This window comes from Physella acuta, unplaced genomic scaffold (assembly GCF_028476545.2).
Source record: "Physella acuta isolate Inbredline_101_S28 unplaced genomic scaffold, ASM2847654v3 ptg000013l, whole genome shotgun sequence".
NCBI lineage: Eukaryota > Metazoa > Mollusca > Gastropoda > Physidae > Physella > Physella acuta.
In genome coordinates, this window is record NW_026731533.1 from 65,037 (window position 1) to 90,885 (window position 25,849).

Genomic DNA, 25,849 nt, shown 5'->3' on the forward strand with positions numbered 1-25,849 from the left:
TCTTTTGTAGTCTTCTAACAAACCTACTTGTATTATATGGCAGTATATCCAAGTTTATAAAGCTCCGCAATGCTAGTCAATAGAGTTATCAAAGCCATATTATGAGGTTACAGTGTTGAGGCCTGTCTGAATGATCGGTGACGACCCTGAGCCGGAAATATCCGTGTCTCTTGAGATAATGACTTACTCTTGTGGTGGTTAATAAACGCAATGTTATTGTTTTTAAAAAAATTAGACTAAATACATGAAAAGTGATATTAGTTTATAATTCTCATGTTACTCAATATTTCACAAAAATTTAGATATTTCATTGTGTCGTCTTTTCCTAAACTTATTAGGTCCAAGATTAGCTTTCGTGTATTATAATTGAACACTTTCAATACTATTCAAATATAAATTAAAATATTGTTCAATTTTTTTTAAATTTGAGTAGCACAACTAAAAGAAAAAGTTCCATTTTCTAACCTGACAGTCCATTGGGCAGGTGAGATAGAGCTCACCTGTTTCCAATAGCTGATTAAAGGGGGGGGGGGCTGAAAGGGCTGCAGTCAGGGGCCCCCGATTTTTTGGAGCCCCCAAATTTACAATAAAAAAACTAAAGTTTTAATGTTTGCATCACAATCTTCCATACTTTTTTCCAAAATATCTAACAAGTACACACACTTAAGTATAAATACCAGATATTGTTTATATAAAGCTGACGCTACCTAAAATAACACAGTCCGGACCAGCAATCGGTGAACTCAGTTTTGTTCAAAATGTTTAATACGTGATTTTGTTATTTTTTTTTAATGAACTCTTAGCACTTTAAAAGTTTCCAAAATGAAATTTAATAAATTTTAAAAAAAGAACGTTTAACTTTTTTTTTTTAAATGACTTTTAATATATTTTTTTTAAATGCATAACAAACGTTTTAATTACAAGTTTTTATGTAATAATGCACTAAAAACGGGAAAAAAATATTTTCTTTAAATATATAATAAAGAACCACTAACTAAAAAAAAAAGAAGCGGATAGGAGAAATTGATCGGTAAATAGAGGTCGAAATTTTGCTTGCTAGTTTCGATCGATGAACGAAGCACGACAAAAGATTGAGTAAGCAAGTTTTTAAAATGTATTTTTACATGTTTGGAAAAATGACTTCAAACACGTTTTAAAAAAACAACATTATTTTAGATTTTTAAAAGACAACGCCCCATCGATTTGAATCAAATCCCAAGTTTCATTAATAAAACAAAAATCCGTTACTCAGTGGCAAGCTTGTAGGTACAACTATTCACTGTCCCTCTACTGCTGATTTAACCATACGGTGATACATTCTGTATGTCCATCAGTTCCGAGTCGCATATACAGTACGCCCAGAGTCGACAGTCGTAGGTCATCCACAGGCCGTCGGACAGTCGGGCAGCGGCGCATTCGTTAGGCGCCAATGTCTTGGGTTCTCCTGGCGCCCAATACAAGTACTTTATGACGGTACTGGGGGTACTGAAACACAATAAATTGGTGAATAGAACATCTATATGTCAGAGCTTATCTCGTACTTTATGACGGTACTGGGGGTACTGAAACACAATAAATTGGTGAATAGAACATCTATATGTCAGAGCTTATCTCGTAGTTAAAGACGGTACTGGGGGTACTGAAACACAATAAATTGGTGAATAGAACATCTATATGTCAGAGCTTATCTCGTAGTTAAAGACGGTACTGGGGGTACTGAAACACAATAAATTGTTGAATAGAACATCTATATGTCAGAGCTCATCTCGTAGTTAAAGACGGTACTGGGGGTACTGAAACACAATAAATTGTTGAATAGAACATCTATATGTCAGAGCTCATCTCGTAGTTAAAGACGGTACTGGGGTAACTGAAACACAACAAATTTATTGACTGATTTATATAAGAATGTTTAAGATACTCTGTCTATACACCTCGATATCTACGTTCGTGTTTGTCCGTTACCACATCTACACCAAACAAACTCGGTCTTATTAAATCAATATTTCTATATTTACATCGGACAATGCTCATCTGTCACTTGTGCGTGTATTGAGTTTAATAAAGCAAATACAAGAAAAAAAAAACACCTTTATAGCAACAAGCTTTTAAATGCACTGAAAATTTTAAAAAAGTGAACTTGCTTTCTTCATAAAAAAATTGTCGCTAAAATACGTAGAATATCTCATGAGCGAATATATTTGTTATCAAAGAAATCAAATTCGGTTTATTTTCTTATTTTCAGTGCAGTTTAAAGCTTGTTGCTATAAATGTTTTTTATATTTGTTTTATTTTCTATTTTTTAGTGATTTCTAAAATATGAAGTCGACACGACTAGAAATGTTTGCTTTAAATCACCATTTGTAGCTCGCGATATCTGAAAGACGATTATCCGCCCCTTGAAAAAACATAATTTTCATACAACAACTAGCTGATAAAGCGAAGAATCGATTCTTACTCCCGGTATTTTCAAATCGTTTAAAACTGCCCCTGATATCTAAAAGACGAATATCTGCTCTTTGAAAAGCTGCCATCCGTGACCATATACAGACGACAGAAAAATTCTTAATCTTTTTTACCTCCCTTTATTCTCAAATAGAATAAAAAAATTATTATCTGCTCTCACTAGCTTTCACTAGATCGACCTACTCTACGATTTTAAATATTCCCTTGAACTACAGCTCACCAGACTGGTAGGCAGTGTTTCTTCCAGACTTTTTTCTCCGGGGGGCACTTGAAATTTTCGGGGGGGGGGGGGGGGGCGATAGACTTTCTTCGGGGGGGGGGGGGGGGGCACTGTTAAAACTATATATTTTCTATCTAAATTTTTATTTCGTTCGGGGAGGTGGCGTTAGACTTTTTTCCAGGGGGTGCCCCCCCCCCCCCTAAAGAGATGCCTGGAAGAAACTCTGCTGTTAGGGTTTTCACGTCTAGCTAGTACTCTCCCCTTCTGTTATTGAATATAGTAATCTATTGAGTGATTTCATTTTGTTATCCCCCCCCTTAGTGCCTAAACCGTTTAATTAATTTTAATGACTAATTAAATACCGTATTAAATTAACAAATAGATATACATGTATTGTCATCGAAGTGGAACGTATCTGAAAAGTTTGAACGAAACCGCTGCATTAGAAGTGGGTCGAAATTGAGGTACAATACTTGCCACAAACCCACAAACAAACAAACAAACAAACAGACGTTGCAAACTAAATAAAAGCTTGTAATAAACAAAAGCGTGTTAAAAAAAAATTGCCACCACGTCGGTCGATACGATAATTGCCACCACGTCGGTCGATACGATAATTGTGGATGAAATATTCACTAGAGGGTAAGTGATTTATTGAATTATAGCCTGAAAATAAAATTTAAAAATAATACGTTTTTATATTTGTGCATGTGCCGCGGGGTTTGTTGCTATTTTTGTCAATTAACTTGACCTACTCTTATGTGGGTCAGGCATTGTTTTAAGAATATTCTATAAAATCAGCCTACTGTTATTTGGGTCAGGCGTTATTTTAAAACATTCTATAAAATCAGCCTACTGTTATTTGGGTCAGGCGTTATTTTAAAACATTCTATAAAATCAGCCTACTGTTATTTGGGTCAGGCGTTATTTTAAAACATTCTATAAAATCAGCCTACTGTTATTTGGGTCAGGCGTTATTTTAACACATTCTATAAAATCAGCCTACTGTTATTTGGGTCAGGCGTTATTTTAAAACATTCTATACAATCAGCCTACTGTTATTTGGGTCAGGCGTTATTTTAAAACATTCTATAAAATCAGCCTACTGGTAACTGCGCCAGGCGTTTTTGATGTACGTGACACCCAACCAGTAAGGGTTATCCACCGTCAGGCTCATCGCTGCCACCGAGTCGGTCACTTGCCGATGGATGAAGTCCCTGGTGGTCGCGGAGGTCGGCATAGAGATGGACCCGCTGTCGAGAACAACAACATCATTACCACACAATATCTGAACGTCGTTGGATTAGAGCTTTAATTGATTTATTTATGTTTCATTATATTAGCATTAGCTTTAATTATAGTATTACAAGGTGGTGTTGTACTGAATTATAACATCTGAACAGTAACTACAGGAACGAGAAATGTACAAATAATATATTAAATTAAAATTCTTATCGTATATTAATTCAACATTTTCAAGCTATATACTCCCTAAATGGCAATGTATGTATGAATATATATATATATATATATATATATATATATATATATATATATATATATATATATATAAGGTAACAGATCACTACATCATGTCAAACCTACTTAAAAAGGTGACAGATCACTACACAGTCATCGAAATGAGTCAGCACGTCAAAGACCGAGTAACATCGATCGTCATGTCGGACGTAGCCAAACGAGCAGTCCTCCCTGGTCGTGCTCAGAAGTCCTCTCTCAAAGATGGCCGATTTATTTTCCATATGCCAGCGAATGAACGTCGTAGGGTCGATTTTGTGCAGGTACTTTCTCCCTCTGTTTACTATCGACGGCAAAGCTTCGGCTTCTGGTACGTCTGCCTTTGGATGTGGTGATTCTTGTTGATCTTTCAAGGACTTAGACTTTTCCGGTGGTGTTCTACTTTCAGTTTCATTTACTTCCGGTTTTCGACTCGCTTCAGATAAATTCATTTTCGGATTTTGACTTTCTGTAAGTAAAGTTAGCTTGTGTGTTTTATTTTCTGATGATGAATTCTGTTTCAGTGATGTTATTTTAGGATGCAGTGCATTTCTACGAAAAGATTTGTGTACATTTCCATGGTGTTCATTATTTAAATTGTTGCTTATATTTCGGAATTTCGGTGTATTATCAAGCATATTTCCTCTTTCATTATCTAAGTTATGATCTTCACCGAGTAGGCTTTCGGTGATGTTGTCGATCGTACTTTCCTTTAAGAAGTTTTCAATGACACTTTCCCATGCAATGTCGGTGGAATTTTCCTTTTTGGTAATCCCCACACTTCTCACACTAGCCGAAAGAACAGGCATGAACGAAGGGATGAATAAAAACACTAAAGAAACAATCGCGCTGCTGACTCCAGGCTCCATCGCTTGACTATGTAAAGTTACTTCATGAATACAACGTTTTAAAAATTCGAGTCACAATAAACTGGATCGCGAACAAGAAGATAAATCAATAGCTCAAGATCGATATAAATCTTAGAGTTTTCTGTTTACTTTGACCGAAGTTGAAATTGGATTTCTCACCCTTTGTACAGCTTTTAGAAAAAAAATATAATCAAAAGCACACTTTTTTCGTTAGCAGTAAGCCAATTACGCACTGCATATCACTTCTAAAGTTGAAAATAAATCTAAAATAACCTGGTTTATGAAAATGGCTTTAATCAATACGACTGAAAACTAAATGGGAAACAGCTGAAATCACATACTGACAGTGATATATTCATTGAACCATTCCACTCTAACAACATAAATATTTTCTGTTTTAATGTAATCAAAATTTAGAGAAAGATAAAAAAATAATGTGTTGTTAAGTTTAGGCCAAGGTGTTTTGGTGCAAATGAATTTTAATCTGGCTCCAAAAACATTTAAACATTAACACATATTTTCTTATTGTCCTGTTTATATGTTTATATGTGTATATTTATAATATATGTCTATATATAGGTATCTATGTATGTATGTATATATATATATATATATACATATATATATATATATATATATATATATATATATATATATATATATATATATATGTGTGTGTGTGTATGTATGTATGTGTGTGTTTGTGTGCGTGTGTGCGCGCGTGTGCGTATACATATGTATGTATATATATATATATATATATATATATATATATATATATATATATATATATATATATATATATATATATATTATTGTTCGTAAGCTTACTGAATTGAGGGAAACCGAAATGTTATAGATCGTTTTTTTTAACATTTCATTTTGTATCATATTCAGAAAAATTCCAACATCCACCGATCTCTGTCCTCCCCCTCCCCCCCCCCCACCCTTCAGTAAATTATGTGCGTATGACACATTAAATTAAGTCTAGATGAAGCTGTTGACTCGTCATTTGGGATTAGCTAGATTAGTATACTGTACATCTAAAATTGGGATACACAATTCTAAGCACAGACGGGATAAAAGTAATGACACCAACAGCTGCACGCTAATATAATAAGTTAATGATCAGAATCAGTAGGGTGGATTCATTATAATTGATCGATAAAAGGCGGGGAGGGGGGGTGAATATAGGGCAGGTTATGTTTAAACTAGAGTAAAGGGGAATGTGAGTTTGATATTTTTTAGTGTAGGGATATGTTTTTAAGTATTTTCAGACTGGGGCTGGGGTAGTGAAAAACGATTGGGCTTTTGTTGTTGATATGTTGTCATTCATCTTGTAGATGTCGTAGTAAAAGTGAATAATTTACTCCAGAAAGAGTTTGCAAGTGTCTCGCTGATTATAATAAGGTCGGTATCAAGAAGACAGTGGTCGGCGTATTTGGGTTGGTAAAGCGGATGGTTCTTCGTCATCTTTTTTCCCGTTTGTGCTCAAGACACATGGGACAGATGAAGTAGAGTTCTTCTGTTTCAATGACCTCGGCTTATCTTGGTTTGGGTAGTGAATGAAATGGCGAAGGAGAATCAAAATACGAAGTTTTCAAAACAGAAGAATAATATTTGTTGGCCTTTCAGCTTCATTGATTATTGAAAATACGTATTTTTAAAAATAAATATTGTAAAAAAATTTCACACAAATAAATCGTAATGGTTAAGTCACTTATTTTAATCGAGGACTTTATTTCTATTTTCTTTTATGTTTTTAAACAATCTTAATCAGTAGACAAGAAGCCAGCTGACAGTGAGATGGGTCAGTTTTCTAGTTTCATGCTGTTATAGCGGGATTTATACTCGTACGCCGTGAGTAATCATAATTTGCTCTTTCCCTTGTCTGAATGCACAGTGATTGGTTTGAAGTTGGGGTCAGTCAGACCCTCCCTGTCCCAGCGGAACTCTGAGATGTCGTACTTGGTGACCCCGTCCACTGCCATCTCGCTGAGGATTTTACCCAGAAGGCTTGCGAACCTGGGGATGATGGGTGACACTTTAGCTCAGTAATGGGAGACACTTTAGCTCAGTAATGGGAGACACTTTAGCTCAGTAATGGGAGAAACTTTAACTCTGTAAAACGTAGCGTGAGACACTTTAGCTCAGTTATATTTCAGGGGAGAAACTTTTGCTCAGTAAAACTTTGTGGAGACACTTAACCTCAATTATATTTAAGGGGAGACACTTTAACTCAGTAAAATCTATGAAAAACAATAAAGCTCAGAACAGGAAACAAAAGTCAGTTATGATAATCTCAATAAGGACATACGTGAGCTAATTAAAATTCATTTGCTGAAATATTTAAGTCAAGTTAAATTTTACTTTATCAATTTCAAAGCATTCTTCACATACATTGTTACACAATTTTACAATTTATTTCTATGCAAAAACAAGTTAATAAAAAGTCTAGTGACAATTTAAGCGCAATTTCCTTATGCTATCCATAACAATTTTTAATTTTTTGTGACCGAACGAAAGGATATTTTTGAGAACTTTATTCGGCAATATTGTTCTAAATTATGGAAGAAATCGATTGGTAAATGTTTCAAGTCGCTAAGTGGTCTGGTTGCCGAGATATGGGCAAAAAACTGCATTTTTTTCGAGGTTTTTCGGCTTTTCCGGGAAATCCAGGAAGGAAATCCGGGAATTTCATTGGACCACAATCATCCTCGGAACTTGCTTAACATATTTGCTTTTGGAACTAGTCCTCGATATTGCTTCGTTGAGGAGGAGATACGACTTAAAGATGCGGACGCACATCTATCCATCCATTCATTCATTCATCCATCCAGAAATGACGAGTTAATAATCGCAATTGTCCGTATGGAAATTGCGCTAAAAAACTATACTATTGTAAGATTTCTGGTTTTCGACTTTAAAAATCTAAATCTAAAGATTGCAGGTGTCGCAACGCAGTACATTATCAGCATTTTATTTTTTCTCGTTTAGCGCCCATATGATCGGCGCCTGGAGTAGCCACCCCACCATCCCCTGCTAACTATGCCCCTGGTATGTTCCTGACTTATTTGACTCCAGTGGTAAAAAAAATTACTTGTAACCGTGACTGGATCCACAGCAAACGATGACGTCAGGGAAGCCGGCTTTAGCACAGGTGTCCAGGAGGAAATCTCGATCAGGTGTCATGTCATACAGGCAGGTCTTAGTTTTAATAACTGGACCTAAATACTTGGACAGGTATAGAAGGTCTTAGTTTTAATGACTGGACCTAAATGGTTGGACAGGTAAGCAATAGAAGGTCTTAGTTTTAATGACTGGACCTAAATACGTGGACAGGTATAGAAGGTCTTAGTTTTAATGGCTGGACCTAAATACTTTAACAAGTAAGCATTGAAGAACTAAGTTTAAGTGATTGAACCTAAATACTACGACAGATAAAACAATTGGTATTTCTTAGGTTCATAAGACTACAGGACCACCAACAGCTAAAACAGTTGGTTACCTTGGGCAAATTTTTCCGGCAGAAATTAACGACCTCTTGGAGTCTAGCTGGGTCGGGTGTCCAGGTCCTCTTGTCGCCAGTGACCACTGGTCCACCTGAGTCCAAGCCGATCTTGGTGCCGCTGATGGCGTGTACAGGTAGGGCGTACACGTCTTTACCTGTGCCGTGCCATATAAACATGGGGAATCTGGAAGTAAACATTCCATTTTTAGCATCAGATCTCATTGGAAGTAAACATTCAATTTTTACAAGCTTTTATATAACTCAATGTCTCTGTCGACAGTCTGTCTGTCGTCAGTCTAGATCGAAACGGCCGAGCGAAATTACGGGCACTTCTAACAGACAGATACGGTTCAAAGTTAGCACGTGCGGCAAGACATGAAGACAATGGAATTTGACATTAAATTTGAATCAATTGGATGCCTAATTATTTTTTTATGAATTTTGTCCAAATTAGTAGGCTGTCTCATCAAACTAAATATTTTTTAGGATCAGGTCTCATTGGATTGTTTATGAAAGTTACTCGTATGTATTTTCCTTTAAATTTACATTTTAAACAAAATTCAATCGGACGTTTACTTTATTTTCTGGCTTGATTTAATAAAGAAGTTACTTATTGCCTTTGAAGGGTAAGCAGGTGCCGCAGTGCAGGTATTGCCTCGAATACACTATACATATCACACTCCTGATAGTTTACACTCAACCCTATATATTCACACACTCAACGTTACCCCGTGAAAATAAAAAACCTCACCCTTCAAATGTATCAAACCCAATCCCAAATTAGTTAACCAACCCAGCACACACAATTATTTAACAACACTGCCCACCTTACATTTCCAAACCTTTCCCTTTCCTCTACCACCCCATGTAACATTTAAAATGTACTCAAACTTTGTTTACTTGTCTGTGGTGAATTCCTTCACGTGAGGTGACCCGAAGTACGTCACATTCTCTTCGGTCACGTGGACAGGCACGTGACACCCGATCATACTAAGGAGATTGTTGATCCAAGCTCCAACTGTTATCACGAGCTTCTTGCACGTGAAGTTGGCCAGTGGAGTGCTCACCTGATAAACAAGATCTAGTTTAAAACTTGGGTTTAACGTAAAGGCAGACACAGCGCTTTGGGGGATTTATGATTGTTACAAATATGCAGAAATTGCGTTCACAGAGTGTTGTTTTAATCAATAAGATTGATATTCTAGATTGCTCATCCAAATGATATCTAAGTTTCGATATCTAAAATTTGTAAAAAAAAATTAATCTGATTTAAACAAAGCCAAGAGAAGCCAAATTTAAGTATAAATATAGTTATAATTGGAATAAATTACAGCATAAGGTCTATTTAATTCTACAAAAAAAATTACTAAATATATAATACTTTTTTGTCTCTTGTTGTAATAAGCAGTGAAATTGTGTAGAGACTTTAACAATTGTGTAGCAGAAATGAAAATTAGAAACAATGTTATAGTTAAGTGAATTAGCTGATTATGTTAACCCGAAGAAAACCAAAATGATGCTGGACATGTCAGAAGTTTTAGAACCACGGCAATAAGTTGTTTTAAGGTTTGTTTCATTAAAACAGCTGAAATATACTTTAAAAGCGATTTTCAAAATGAGGCTCACCTCAATGAGCCCATCTTGTCTGCGCACTATCCTGGAGACGGGGCAGTTGTCCAAGACTTTGGCTCCACGCCCCTGGGCTAACTGGACATGTAACGAATTGCCCAGCCCAGCGTCCACAATCCCAGCATCCTTCTGGAATAGGGCTTCTACTTCCGGTCCCACCGTGAACTATAAATAGACATAAACTTAAAAACTGCACATCTAAAGTGGGTCTTTACTGTGTTATAAAACACTACTTCAGGGTACTTCTAACAACCGTACCCGACTGTACCTGAGGGTACGTATAACAACTGTACCCGAAAGTACCTGAGGGTAATGCTCCATGAGCTGCTTGTGATCCCAACGTTGGTACGGCATGTTGTGTCTCTTCAAGCCGTCTTCGTACTCGTCCAGAATCTGATCACTGACCCCTCGCTCTGTTATGATCAGCCCTCCAGACTTGTAGACAAGTTGCATGCCAGACTCTTCTTCTATCGTCTCCCATCTGACCAGCAGGTGTTTATGATAGAAGAGAGAGAGATAGGCTGGACGTTTACAGGGGGAATACGACAGGTTATAACAACTGGGATAAAACAACTGGGATAAAACATCTGGGATTCAACAGCTGGGATAGAAAAGTTGGGATAAAACAGCTGGGATCCAGCGACTAAGGTGATGTGAATGCGATCGATGCCATACTTAGGATTCTTTAGATGGACTTTATGTTTGAGGTACAATGTGATGCAAGGTATGTGATAGATTTGCTGGGCAACAATGGTTGGGACACAGCGGCTGGTGCTGAATAGTAGATTTCAACTTACATTTGAAAAGTAGAAGATGACATCTAAAAACAATCTTTTATTTTAAGTATCAAATTTCATTTTAAAAGATGGAACAAAGATTCAAAGAACCCATTCCAGATTTTTTTTACCTACGTTTTAAAAGTATCCGGTGTAATTTGATAACTTGCACCTACGTTTTAAAAGTATCCGGTGTAACGTGTAAACAACTTGCACCTACGTTTTAAAAGTATCCGGTGTAATTTGAAAACTTGCACCTACGTTTTAAAAGTATCCGGTGTCAACCTAAGATATTTTTCACTCGGGTACATCAGTCTTCTGCAATAGAACATTGTGGTTATAATTTATTTTTATGATGCATGGGAAAATCTCTTAACTAATGAATTACAATCATTAAGATCTAAGACTCACATTATTCTGGATACGTCTTGTGATCCACCATTTTCATGGTACAGGTTGAATCTTTCTAGGCCCAGCACACCTGTTTGATAAAAAAATACACATACACACAGACATACGGACAAGATCGCAGAACTATGTTTTTTCGACTCAGGGAGGTGTAAAACGTCGAGATTCGCAAAAATCTCGATTTTTTTTTTTGCACGATTACAAGACTTTCTCTATACTTCGTATATACGAGAAATTAAAACTAAAATATATGGGAGTTTATAATTTCTTTAAGTTTACATTTAAGAAGAATAACGAGTGCATCATGTGACTCTTATTTTATTAACTAAAGATAAAGTGCATTTGAATTATCCAAGTTTGAGACATTTTGAGTAAAATAAAATATATGTAGGCTTTAACCTATGACAATAATATTAACACGGGGTTAAACCCATTAAAATAAGCAAGCCTAGTCAAAGATAAAAGCCACATATAATACTCACTAAATACTTAGTTAAACTTACTGCCTGGAGCTCTCCTTGACAGCCAATAGAGGGCGCCACTTCCTATACCACCACAGCCCACAACAACATAATCAAAATGGCGGCGTCCGTTTAATTCGTCCAAGCGATTGGCCATTATTTTTTTCTTTAAAATAACAATTTCAGAAGTTAAATTATAAATAAATTCACAATGAACCTCATGTTGAAAAAAAAATTCTTCTTAACATTTTATTCACAATTGAACTGAGATGCTGCGTATAAAAACTTCAGAGTCTAAATTTATACCTTGATCAAACAGGTTTAATAATAGAATCTTTTTTTTTAAATTTAAATGCCATAAAAATCTCAATCTTAAAATGCTCTTCTGAGTTCACCTAGCGCTATCGAGGTATCGTGTGTTCTGGACTGTTTAAATTCTCGTGGGCCTGCTAAAATTTAACAGAAACATCTATCCTGACTGATCCTGTACCAGAGCTGAGGCTGACCGTCTAACCAGCTGCTCTTCTCATTTATAGAGTAGAAAGCTGCGGCAGACCCTGTCAATACTTCACCAGATGGCACCATCCTGTTTGTGAGTGCACTCGTTTTGTATCCACGCCACAAAAACATGTTGCTCCGTGTCAGCTGAAGTGATGTCAATTCAGCAGTTCATAAATAGACTGGCTACATGAAGTGAGCCATTTCAAATCAGTCAAGCCATTTCATGTGTCAAGAGTTGATCATTCCCAGCCATCCTTTGAACCTCGTTGACATTAACAGCCTCCTGAATACGTTAAATGTGTGATCGTATTCTTAGTTTTTCAGTATTGAAAGTAAAGCGGGAGTTATCTCTCATAAATGTTCTCGTATATTAAATGTTTGATGTAGAAAATAATCGCCCAGAAGATAATCGTTATGGTTTTTTGAGAATTCGAAAATAGCGTAAATTACTAGTTCCGGCTACCGGAAATAACTCAAAATTTTCCTGTAATCTATGCATAAAGTTACTTCAATCTACGCGAACATAAGATCATATACTTATATATGAAATTTCGTTAACCTAAATACTCTCAGGCTATTCTGTTCTCATTGAAATAAAGTAAATTTTCCGATTACAGGAATTCTTTTAAAATTGGAAAGAGCTTTGCACATACAATGAAATACTTACATGTGAAATTTCTCCCACTTAACACAAAAGATACTCAAAATTTTGGCTTTTGGGAAACCGGAAGTACAACTGGAAATTTCTAAAAAGTTAATACAGAACTATAAATTAGATAGAACACTTACACAAGAAATTACTCGTGGTATACTGTTCATAGACACACCGAGAGAGAGACACATGTACACACAAAGGTCCAAGAGTTTAGATTCCACAGTCTTAGACACAGGTGATCAAAGCTCATCCGTTTATCTGACCTCAGCACGTGAATGTACGAGCTGGTGAGCACCTTGTCCAGCCGTGGTGTACTTCCTCGGATCAGCCCGCCCAATACGCAATTGCTATTTCGTTGTTGAATAGGTCATCTTCCTTTTTTGACAAACTTTATTTTTTATTTCTGGCTTAGATAACGTAGCACAAATTGCCTTTAATTTGCTTTTTAAAAAAAAATTGGTAAAAAACATTTCATAAAAAACGTTTTAATAACAAGCTTTTATGTAATAATGCACTAAAAAGGAGAAAATAAATTATAGACTACTATTTAAATAACTATAAAGAAAAGCGTGGGTTACTTTAGTATCTATTGGATACCTTTACTAATATTTAGGAAGAGATCCACGCTTTTCTTTATAGTTATTTAAATAGTAGTCTATAATTTATTTTCTCTTTTTTAGTGCATTATTACATAAAAGCTTATTAAAAGGGTTTTTTTTTGTTGTTTTTTTTAAGTACTTTTCATGTTTTTATTTACAATAGCGTTACATGACTAAAAACCATTGCGACCCATTGATCTTGATGACGCGTGTGGAGAAGTTGGATAAGACTGCCTACTAATTCGGTCAAAATTTTAGTTGATTCATAAAAACTTAATTAGGCATGAAATTAAGTCAAATTTAATGTGATGATGCCTTGTCTTCATATCTTGACACAGGTACCAACTACGAACAGTATCTGTAACTTAGAAGTGTCTGCAATATCGCTCTGACGACAGAGGAAGCAAGTTAAATAAAAGCTTGTAGAAAAAGTGTTGTTTTTTTATTTAATTATTTTTAATTGTTTTATTAGTGCAGTTGCAAAGTTACGATACGACGATTAAAATTAGTGACTCTCAAAATTGACGAAAAAATGTATATATATATATATATATATATATATATATATATATATATATATATATATATATATATATATATATATATATATATATATATATATATATATATATATATATATATATGAAATATAGGCTGGTGGTAATGTGTCAGTCCTTTCTTTCGTCATCAATTTGGAACCAAAAAAGTAAACACATCACATGACGTGCTTTTTACTTGCATCGCATTGTCTTATTATAAGTAACAGAGTAGGGTTTATTTATATAACGACTTAAATTTATTTCATAGTTGCCACTGCTTTTACTCTTTTGCATAACGTAAAGAAAATATTAAATGCACTCAAATAGCTAAAACAAATTAAGCGGATCAATGTGAAATATTTTTTTCGTTTAGATTCTTAGAAAAAATTGATGCATTTAATAAAATAATAGAGTAGAAAAATCTAATTAAATAAACTGTTAATTTTGCCAAGGGAGGTTTTTTAGAAATAAATTCATCTCACGCTAAAAAAAATGTGAATGCAAAATCTCCAAGATGGAATACTTGTTGGAATAATATAATTAGCAAAATATGAATGCAAATTATGCAGACGTGTAAGAGGACATTATTGTTGGAATATTATAATTAGCATGGATTGATAAAAGGCTACCTTTTATTCATTTTATTCACTAAACGTACTGTTTACTAATGATAATTTTTAATCAACTATTCCCCATTCATGAAACTATATTGCATTTTTTTTTATTTAAAGAACTGAAAAAAATACATGAATTGATAAAGTGCAATATGGTAGGTAAAACACGGATACTTTAAATACTGCCTTTTATTTATTTTATACACTGACGTACTGTTTACTGATATTATTCTATCTTTCGGTTTGCGGACAAACTGGGTTTTTTATAGTCGTTCAATGAGTCAGGCGCGACCGCCGGCGCTTGGACAGGGCGCGATTTGGCGCCACGGGCTAAACTATGAGTACTATGCGTTTAATTTTGCATTTAAGTTGTGTTTATGTTATGAGTGTTGTCTTTTTGTGTTTTTGTGCTGCGTATGTGTTTTCGTGTATGTTTCCATTGTGTTTGTTTGCATTGTGTTTGTGTTTGTGTTGTGTTTGAGTTTTCATTTGTGTTTGTGTTGTGTTTGTGTTGTGTTTGTGTTGTGTTTGAGTTGTGTTTGCATTGTGTTGTGTTGTGTTGTATTGTGTTGTGTTTGTGTTGTATTGTGTTTGTGTTGTGTTTTTGTTGTGTTTAGTTTTGTTCTGTTCCCAAGTTGGTACATTTTAAAAAGATTTACCGTGGCAGAGCACAGTAAATGCAGCTAGTCTATAATATAAGCGGGCTGGAAGTGTGACAGTCCTTCCGTCATCGCTATAGATTTTGGAACCATAAAAGTAAACGCATCACATGTCGTGCTTTTTACTAGCAACACAGTGTCTTATTATAAGAAATAGAGTTGGGTTTGTTTATATAACCACTTAAAGTGATATTATAGTTGCTACATTTTTACTCCTTTGCATAACGTTAAAGAAATTATTAAATACAAGCAAATTGCTAAAACATATTAAACGGATCAATGTCAAATATCATTTTCGTTTAGATTCCTAGGGAAAAGTGGATACATTTTAATAACAGTAGGGTCGAAAAAACTAATGAATTAAACTGTTTTGGAATTTTGCCAAGGGGGGGTAATTTTAAAATAAATTCAACTCACGCTAATAAAAAAAATGAATGCAAAATCTGCAGACGTGTAAGAGGACATTATTGTTGGAATATTATAATTAGCATGGATTGATAAAAGGCTATCTTTTATTTATTTTATTCACTAAACGTACTAATTATAATTTTAATCAACTACTCCGCAACATTATACACGCGTCATGACGTTCATTATGTGCGCAATGGTTTAAGTCATGAAACTATTGTATTTTTTTTTTAATTTAAAGAACTGAAAAAAAAATACACGAATTGATAAAGTGCAATATGGTAGGTAAAACACGGATATTTTAAATACTGCCTTTTATTTATTTTATACACTGAACGTACTGTATACTAATTATTATTCTATCTTTCGGTTAGCAGACAAACTGGGGCTTTTATAGTCATTCAATGAATCAGTTGCGTCCGCTGGTGGTATGTTTTCTTTTGTGTTGATGTTGTGTTTGTGTTGTGTTTGTGTTGTGTTTGTGTTGTGTTTGTGTTGTGTTTGTGTTGTGTTTGTGTTGTGTTTGTGTTGTGCTCGTGTTGTGTTTGTGTTGTGTTTAGTTTTGTTCTGTTCTGTTCCTAAGTTGGTACATATAAATAAGATTTACCGAGGCGAGCATGTGTATGCAGCTAGTGAAAATATAACAACAAAAGGGCTACTGAATTTATTCCATTTATTTTGTTAATGTTAATGTGGTAAGGTCGTGTTATGTTAACGTGATACAACTTAAATGATTAGTTTTGTTTTGATAGCCTAGGTTTGCTTGTCAAGGTTTAACATCAAGGCGGAGACTGATGATGTCAAGATGCACTGTATTTTATCATAATTTGCTCCTCCCCGTGTCTGAATGCTCGGTGATTGTTTTAAAGTTGGGGTCAGTCAGACCCTCCCTGTCCCAGCGGAACTCTGAGATGTCGTACTTGGTGACCCCGTCCACTGCCATCTCGCTGAGGATTTTACCCAGAAGGCTTGCGAACCTGGGGATGATGGGAGACACTTTAGCTCAGTATTGGGAGACACTTTAGCTCAGTTATATTTAAGGGGAGAAACTTTAGCTCAGTAAAACTTTGTGGGGGACACTTTAGAACTGTAAAACTTTATAGAAAATGTTAATTTAGATTAAAAACAGCGTGATATTAGAGAAACAAAATAAAACTTATATTGTCATAGGCCAGTGGCGAATTTCTATAATGAAGATATATATTTTTGAAAATAAAAATAAAGTTTTAATTACAAAAATTTATAAAAAAAAAATTATATATATTAAAAATTTTAAAATAAAATTGTTAATAAATTTAAAGTAATGAACTTATATTTAAATAACTAAAAATGAAAAGCGTGGATCGTTTATTAAATTTTAGTAAAGCTATTTAATACGTAATACAGCGAACCACGTTTTTATTTTTAGTTATTTAAATAATAGTTAATTATTGTATTATTAAAGAAAATATTTTTTTTTCTCCTTTTCAGAGTATAAATTTATAAGAGCTTGTAAAAATAATGGTTACTTGTAGGCATGCGCGGATCCACAGCAGACGATGACGTCATGGAAGCCGGCTTTAGCGCAGGTGTCCAGGAGGAAATCTCCATCAGATGTCATGTCATACAGACAGGTCTTAGTTTTAATGACTGGACCTAAATACTTGGACAGGTATAGAAGGTCTTAGTTTTAATGACTGGACCTAAATACTTAGGCAGGTATAGAAGGTCGTAGTTTTAATGACTGGACCTAAATTCTTGGACAGGTAAGCAATTGAAGGGCTTAGTTTTAATGACTGGACCTAAATACTTGGACAGGTATAGAATGTCTTAGTTTTAATGACTGGACCTAAATTCTTGGACAGGTAAGCAATAGAAGGTCTTAGTTTTAATGACTGGACCTAAATTCTTGGACAGGTAAGCAATAGAAGGTCTTAGTTTTAATGACTGAACCTAAATTCTTGGACAGGTAAGCAACAGAATGCCTTAGTTTTAATGACTGGACCTAAATTCTTGGACAGGTAAGCAATAGAAGGTCTTAGTTTTAATGACCGGACCTAAATACTTGGACAGGTAAGCAATAGAAGGTGTTAGTTCTATTAATTGGACACTAATACTTGGGCATGTGAATAATGGATAGGGGTATCAGTAGTGATAAGGTTAGGGACATTGAGAAGGATATGCAGAGGGATAGGGGTATGTAAAAGTATAACTCTCAAAGGAGGTGTAATCATTGACATGGAGGGGGAAACACAAGGCTAAAGAGTGGATTAATGTCTTAGAGTTATACATAGATGGAGACATACACTATATATATATATATATATATATATATATATATATATATATATATATATATATATATATATATATATATATAGTACCTTAGGCACACGTTTCCTGCAGAAGTCGATCGCCAGCTGTAGTCTAACAGGATCTGGCGTCCATGTCCGAGTATCACCTGTCACGACTTGGGAGTAGGAGTTGATGCCTATTTTGGTGCCACTGATCCTGTGCACAGGTAAAGCGTACGTCACGTGCTCTGGGCTGTGCCATACAAACGACGGAAACCTGAAGACAAAGTCCTATCAGCTTTTGGTTTGTTTTTTATTGTTTTAATTTTTTATTTTTTTATTTTTGTGGCTTATTAATAGCAATATATGGAGGGGGAGAAGGCTAGGTCTACATATTTTCTCCGCTTCCGCCAATATTCAGAAGTATTGAAAACATATCGACTAAAATATAATGTCATGAACATACACATAAAGAAAAAGAATAGTTGACGTCTAATATCTATCCTAAACGAAAATTATTCATAGAGAATGTACACACTTTTTTCGCTGCTTATTGTATTAAATCAAGATTTCAATTCGTGCTCTAAACTCTGTGTCATTTGTATACGCGAGGTAGGGTTTGGCTGAAATATTTAAAACCAAACACTTATGGAGCAGTTTGTTAATTATTTTTGCATAATTTATACAAAACGACGAGTAGGAAAAAAATGGTAATGCAATTCAAATGTGTCAAACAGCGGAAACAACATGTTAAAAACAATTTAATTTTTTTCTTTACTCCATTTCATCGTAGATCTATAAGAGTGTCTTTTCAGTCCTTGGCCTGCCCTACTCTAGCGGTTCAAACGGACGCATATCACCTATACTTTGTAAAAATTAAAATATTCAGTACAAAACGTTGCTAACTTGTCTGCTGTAAACTCCTTCACGTGCGGAGTACCAAAGTACGTGACGTTCTCTTGCGTGATGTAGACAGGCACGTGACACCCGATCATACTCAGGATATTGTTGATCCAAGCACCTGCAGTTATCACGAGCTTCTTACACGTGAAGTTGGCAAGTGGAGTGCCCACCTGTCAGAAAAAAAATGTTGTTTTTGGAGTTCAAACTTTCCAGCTACAATGTTAGTAGATACAGGACTTCTAAAAAGTGATGATTTCATTGTGGACTGGTGGTGGTTGAAACTGTTTAAATCTATGACTAATACAGTTAAATTTAATGTCCATTGTTTTATTTTCCATGTCGCTATTTTGGCAACGTTGAATGTAGAAATAAAAGGTGGTTTATAATGTGCATTAATTTGTTTTCATTTATAAACAAAAAATTAGCATATAGTATGCCTCATACTAGGATAAAATTTCAATTAGAAATACAAAACTTGGCACTGTTTTTTAAAGAAACAAGTTAATTAAAAAGTCTAGTGACAATTTTAGCGCAATTTCCTTATGTACGCGTCATCACGTTCAATAGATGCGTCATCACGTTCCATGGCTGCGCCATCACGTTCAGTAGGCGCGCAATGGTTTTTAGTCATATAACTCTATTGTTTTTAAAAAATGTGAAAAAAAATGATTAGGCCAATGAAACAAAACCTTGTAATTGTAACTCCCTATCACTCTCATATAAATTATAAATAAATTAATAGGGTACAAAAATAACGTTTGAATTAATAAGTAATAAAAAAATTCTTTCGAACCTCAGCGCTTTGCGCTAAAAACCTACAAGACGCTCAGTTTAAATTAAAACTAGGCCTACAAGACGCTCAGTTTAAAATATATTTAAAAAAAATTTGTGACCGAACGAAAGGATATTTTTGAAAACTTTCTTCGGCAATATTGGATTAAATTATGGCAGGAATCGATTGGTAAATGTTTCAAGTCGCTAAATGGTCTGGTTGCCGAGATATGGAGCAAAAACAGCATTTGTTCGAGGTTTTTTGGCTTTTCCGGGAAATCCATGAAAGAAACCCGGAATTTTTTTGGCCTATGTTCATCCTCGTAACTTGCGTAACATAATTGCTTTGGAACTAGTCCTCGATATTGCTTCGTTGAGGAGGAGATACGACTTAAAGCTGCGGACACACATCCATCCATCCATTCATACATCCAGAAATGACGGGTTAATAAACGCAATTCTCCAGAATGGAAATTGCGCTAAAAATGGCTAACCTCAATGAGCCCATCTTGTCTGCGCACTATCCTGGAGACGGGGCAGTTGTCCAAGACTTTGGCTCCACGCCCCTGGGCTAACTGGACATGTAACGAATTGCCCAGCGCAGCGTCCACAATCCCAGCATCCTTCTGAAATAGGGCTTTAACTCCAGGCCCAGCTGTAAACTATAAATAAATGTAAGGTTCATGAATAAATTCTGATTCTGCGCACATTTTTTTTAACAAGCTGGCAAAACAAATTTTAAAAGGCTTAAAAAATGAAAAGTCAACATTTTCGATTGACCGTCATACTTTTCCGTCGCATTTGAGGGTCGACAGCTCTTGGGGTGCGGGCAGTCAGCTGATCGGGTAATGCTTATCAGCTGTTGAAGTGAGGGCAGTCAGTTGATGGGGTGTGGGCAGTCAGTTGATGGGGTGTGGGCAGTCAGTTGATGGGGTGTGGGCAGTCAGCTGATGGGGTGTGGGCAGTCAGTTGATGGGATGTGGGCAGTCAGTTGATGGGGTTTGGGCAGTCAGTTGATGGGGTGTGGGCAGCTGATGGGGTGTGGGCAGTCAGTTGATGGCGTGCGGGCAGTCAGTTGATGGGGTGTGGGCAGCTGATGGGGAAAGACCTGGCTCGTCAGGTTCTTCACCCGGCTCTGCCTGAGGGTCCATCTCACAACCAACTGTACTTGAGGATACGTCTAACAACGGTGTTCGATCTGAGGGGAGCGTTGTCTATCGACCGTACCCGATTGTACCTGAGGGTAATGCTCCATGAGTTGCTTGTGATCCCAGCGTTGGTACGGCATGTTGTGCCTCTTCAAGCTGTCTTCGTACTCGTCCAGAATCTGGTCACTGACCCCTCGCTCTGTGATGATCAGCCCTCCAGACTTGTAGACAAGTTGCATGCCAGACTCTTCTTCTATCGTCTCCCATCTGATCAGTAGGAGTTATGTTAGAATAGAGAAATAGCCTTTACAACAACTAGGATACAATAGTTGGATACAACAGCTGTGATAACACGGTTAAGCTGCTGTAGATACGATGCGATAATTTGAATTGTGTAGATCGACTGATGATGTGATGCAAATGATGAAATAATTAGCAGTTGAATAATAATTAAAATACAGCGGCTATTTGTTGATAAAAATCAAACAGAACAGAAATTATAGTTAAAAGGTATCCGGTGTTGCTTAAACTTTGGACCTACGTTTTAAAAGTATGCGGTGTAGCTTAAAACTTGCACGTACGTTTTAAAAAGTATCCGGTTTAGCTTAAAACTTGCACGTACGTTTTAAAAGTATGCGGTGTAGCTTAAAACTTGCACCTACGTTTTAAAAGTAGGCGGTGTAGCTTAAAACTTGCACCTACGTTTTAAAAGTATCCGGTGTAGATAAAACTTTGCACCTACGTTTTAAAAGTATCCGGTGTCAGCCTCAGATATCGTTCAGCCGGGTACATCAGTCTTCTGCAATAGCAAATTTGGATTTGCATTAATTGTCGTTAAGCTGTGGAAAATACATCTTAATTAATTAGTGAGTTCAAGTCCCTTAAGTTTAAACGGCGAGAAAGACACGTCCAAAAACTCACATTATTCTTGATACGTCTTGTGATCCACCATTTTCATGGTACAGGTTGAATCTTTCTAGGCCAAGTACATCTATATAAAAAAAGTTTCCTTTCTATTATTTTATTCTAAATATTTATATTATTTTCATATTAGGTTAAGACTAAGTCTGTGGGAATATAAAACAGAACTAGATGCACAATTGAGTTCAGAATACAAACAAAATATGACTATGCCGTGTTTATTCAACTCTGTTGGCTGCACTGTACTGTGTGTTGAAAAATTTAAAAATTCTAACCTCCAGTCACATAGAGAAAGCCTACTACAAAGTCCTATCAAGATAAAATAAAACCTCCTAAACCTTCTGTCAAATAGATCAAACCAACACAGTCAAATCAACATTAAATTAAACCTCCTAAACCTTCTGTCAAATAGATCAAACCGACACAGTCAAATCAACATTAAATTAAACCTCCTAAACCTTCTGTCAGATAGATAAAAACCAAGATAGATATAACCAACAAAGTCATATAAATATCAAATAAACAGCTTGATGAAAGCAGCTTTAATCTCATATACATAGACCCCTGCATAATTAGCATAACTAACATCGAAATCTAAACATACTACATGGTGGAATTGGACATACTGTTATTCATTAGTTCTCTACCATTTGCTAGCTACATTTACTTATGCACCTCATTAGTTCAATACTTTTAAGATTCAAGTTATTTTTAGAACTAAACTAATGGTATTAAATTGTTCTATCAATGTGTTTACTTATCTGATATTTTTTTTTTATATTTTCACAAAATATTAGGCTAGCCGACCTTTAATATAAGCCGCTAGGTAGTGTGTTATTCCGCTATTCCTTGGTAAAGGCTTTTTTTTTGTCTCGTAACCGCCCAGACAATGGTTTTCATAGATTGTTTTTGTAGTACAGTTTAGTTTTTTTTTAAATATTTGTGGCACAATAAACTTTATGAACACTAATTCTCTATGTTATACTTTAGAGTGGTGGTTATGTGGTGAGATGAGAGACTAGTTGTGAATACAGGGGGGGTGGGGATTAGGTCTACTCTGTGTGGTGCGTGTGTGGCGGGCTGATGTATCAGGAGTGGTGCATAGTGTGGATATGAGTGAATGAGAATTAAATGTGAGGTATTGGGTTAGATGACTGGGATGTGACTGGTATATATATTGTGGGGTGTTGTGTTGGTAGTGGGGTGGAGTGTGCTGTGGCGTTGGGCTTGGTTTGGGCAAGGCTTATGGCGTCGTTTAGGGCGGAGTGTGGGGTGGGTTTTTATATGGTTTGCTGTAATAAATGAGTCTCCCATCATTTTGAACAACCGCAGAAAGAGTGTAATTGTGTTCTGCATATGGAAGATAATTTGAATAAAACTTAAACCAAAAATATGTTAGTATTAACACGTTATTGTTGTATGAAAACTACTAAATAAGCAAGCCAAAGATCAGCACCATATAAAATATTCACTTAGTTAAACTTACTGCCTGGAGCTCTCCTTGACAGCCAGTAGAGGGCGCCACTTCCTATACCACCACAGCCCACAACAACATAATCAAAATGGCGGCGTCCGTTTAATTCTTCCAGGCGGTTGGCCATTTTTTACTTTCTCGTATATACGAAGTATAGAGAAAGTCTTGTAATCGTGCAAAAAAAAAAAATCGAGATTTTTGCAAATCTCGACGTTTTACATCTCACTGATACGGAAAAACATAATTTTGCAATCTTGTCCGTATGTCTGTGTGTCTGTGTGTGTGTCTGTGTGTGTGTGTGTCCGTGTGTAAACACGATAACTTGAGTACCGTTACAGCTAGGTTGATGAAATTTCATATACAAGTATTTTATCAAAATCGTAGATCCGTATCAACTTTTGAGCGATTTCGGATAACCGGAAGTGGTACTTTTTCTACTTTGAATTTTTCAAAAGCCTATAACTTGAGTACTATTTCAGATAGATAAATGAAATTTGATATGTAAGTAAAAGATCTAATTCTCTACCTTCTGTCAAATTTTGAGAATTTTTCGTTGACTGGAAGTACTTATTTACGCTACTTCCGATTTCTCAAAAAACTAATGTAAATTTTAAAAGTACTAATAATATTGCGCACTATTATGCGCTTTTTTATTCGCGTTCACTTGGTGTGCAATTAATTTGTCTACGAGATTTTATTCTATTTTTAAAACTTTAAGTATTTAAAATGGATTAAAAATCATGTCTATAGCCCGAGTTCCCATCCCCTGTTATTTTATATAAGAATATTCGAGAAAGTTTAGGGGAGATCACTCCCGGTTTATTTATCTCTAAAATAAGAACTTAGAATTTAATAATACACGAGTTCACACTAAATATCCAATTAAAAAAATAAATTCTCCCTAACACAAACTTAGATAAGATCTTATCAAAACCTCAGACGTCAGTTTTTAAAATCGAATCTATAAGTTTTAATAATAATATCCACACATCTCAATCTACATAACACTTGACTTACTATGTTTACCTCTTATTGATGAAGTATTGAGTGAACTTGTTCAAATATACAACCATCTACCTTGACTTGTAACGCACCGAGGCTGAACGTTTGACCACCTGGTACCCTATTTTATAGACTAGAAAGTGATTCCAGCCATCATACATTAGACGTCTATTCTACGTCATGTTAATCAGCACGTCACGAAAATATGTTCCATCGAGTCCGGTTAACCTTGAGGTGATATAGATCTACAGCTGGCAATAAAGAAAATTTTATATTCAATGAGTCAACATAAGGTAATTTATTTATTTTTATTTTTTTTACGTAGGTTGATTCAACAGTTATTGTTTTTCTGTATAGCTTTGAACTTACATCAGTAGTCTATTGAAAATATAAAGCGAGTTATCGTTTTTTATCATGGTCTTATGGACCCTCCAGCATTGCTGGGATACTATAAGCAAGTAATTTTTTTTAAGTTGAAAAAAGACTACACTTATAGGCCTATAATAAATCTCGTCAACTTAACAGAAACGGCATTCAAGTTCACATACACAGAGATAAACACATGGGTAGGCTGACTATATTTCAAGATTATAAATGTGTCCTATCCAGGAAGGTGTAACACTCCGTCTTTTTTGAAAATGTCCAATACGACTTTTTGCTATACTCCATAAACGAGAAAGTAAAAAAAAAAAATGATAAAAACGTTTTAATAACAAGCTTTTATGTATTAATGCACTAAAAAGTAGAATATAAATTATAGACTACTATTTAAATAACTATAAAGAAAAGCGTGGGTCACTTTGGTCACCATTGCGTGCCTATTGAACGTGATGGCGCAGCTATTGAACGTGATGACGCGTGTGGTGTGGTTGGATAGACATGCTTACTAACTTGGTCAAAATTTTAATTAATTCATAAAAAAATTAATTAGGCATTCAATTAAGTCTAATTTAATTTCAGATCGCATTGTCTTCATGTCTTGACCCACGTGCCAACTGTGAACTGTATCGGTCAAGTAGAAGTGTCCGAATTTTCGCTCCTGCGTTTCGATCTAGACTGACGACAGACTGACGACTGACGACAAAGGAAGCGAGTTAAATAAAAGCTTGTAAGAATCATACACACAATGTTGCCAGGTTATTTTTAAGGCTATAACTTGAGTACTATTTTAGACAGATAAATAAAATGTCATATGTTAGTAAAGCCTATACTTGAGTATTATTTCAGATAGATAAATGAAATTTCACATGTAAGTAAAAGATCTAATTCTGTGCCTTCTGTCAAACTTTGAGTAATTTCCGTTGACCGGAAGTAGTAATTTACGCTTTTTCCGATTTCTCAAAAAACGCTTGTAAATTTATAAAGTACTAATAATGTTCCGCACTATTATGCACATATGTTTGGAGTTCACTTGGTGTGTAATTCTTTTTTCTACGAGATTTTATTTTATTTTTAAAAGTTTAACTATTTTAAATGGATTAAAAATCATGTATATATCCCGAGTTGCCATCCCTTGTTGTTTTATAT

The 25,849-nt window shown here is 35.3% G+C and overlaps 3 protein-coding genes across 3 annotated transcripts; all 3 read right to left on the bottom strand.

The window, feature by feature from the left end:
- Positions 1–907: 907 nt before the first annotated feature.
- LOC131935658 (uncharacterized) lies at positions 908–5,191 on the bottom strand. The gene is made up of 3 exons (XM_059292180.1): positions 4,292–5,191; positions 3,793–3,939; positions 908–1,485 (listed from the first exon to the last, which is right to left on the bottom strand). The coding sequence occupies exons 1-3, from the start codon at positions 5,068–5,070 to the stop codon at positions 1,299–1,301; spliced, it is 1,113 nt and encodes a 370-aa protein (XP_059148163.1). The 5' UTR covers positions 5,071–5,191; the 3' UTR covers positions 908–1,298.
- A 1,603-nt stretch (positions 5,192–6,794) lies between these two features.
- LOC131935635 (monomeric sarcosine oxidase-like) lies at positions 6,795–12,372 on the bottom strand. The gene is made up of 10 exons (XM_059292144.1): positions 12,251–12,372; positions 11,898–12,021; positions 11,398–11,467; positions 11,248–11,304; positions 10,514–10,691; positions 10,208–10,375; positions 9,482–9,648; positions 8,579–8,765; positions 8,171–8,304; positions 6,795–7,095 (listed from the first exon to the last, which is right to left on the bottom strand). The coding sequence occupies exons 2-10, from the start codon at positions 12,010–12,012 to the stop codon at positions 6,939–6,941; spliced, it is 1,233 nt and encodes a 410-aa protein (XP_059148127.1). The 5' UTR covers positions 12,013–12,021; positions 12,251–12,372; the 3' UTR covers positions 6,795–6,938.
- Positions 12,373–16,545: 4,173 nt separating this feature from the next.
- On the bottom strand, positions 16,546–23,447 carry LOC131935647 (monomeric sarcosine oxidase-like). The gene is made up of 9 exons (XM_059292170.1): positions 23,333–23,447; positions 21,847–21,916; positions 21,668–21,724; positions 21,015–21,192; positions 20,272–20,439; positions 19,010–19,176; positions 18,194–18,380; positions 17,339–17,472; positions 16,546–16,807 (listed from the first exon to the last, which is right to left on the bottom strand). Exons 1-9 carry the CDS (start codon positions 23,445–23,447, stop codon positions 16,651–16,653), a joined length of 1,233 nt encoding a protein of 410 aa, XP_059148153.1. The 3' UTR covers positions 16,546–16,650.
- Positions 23,448–25,849: the final 2,402 nt, after the last annotated feature.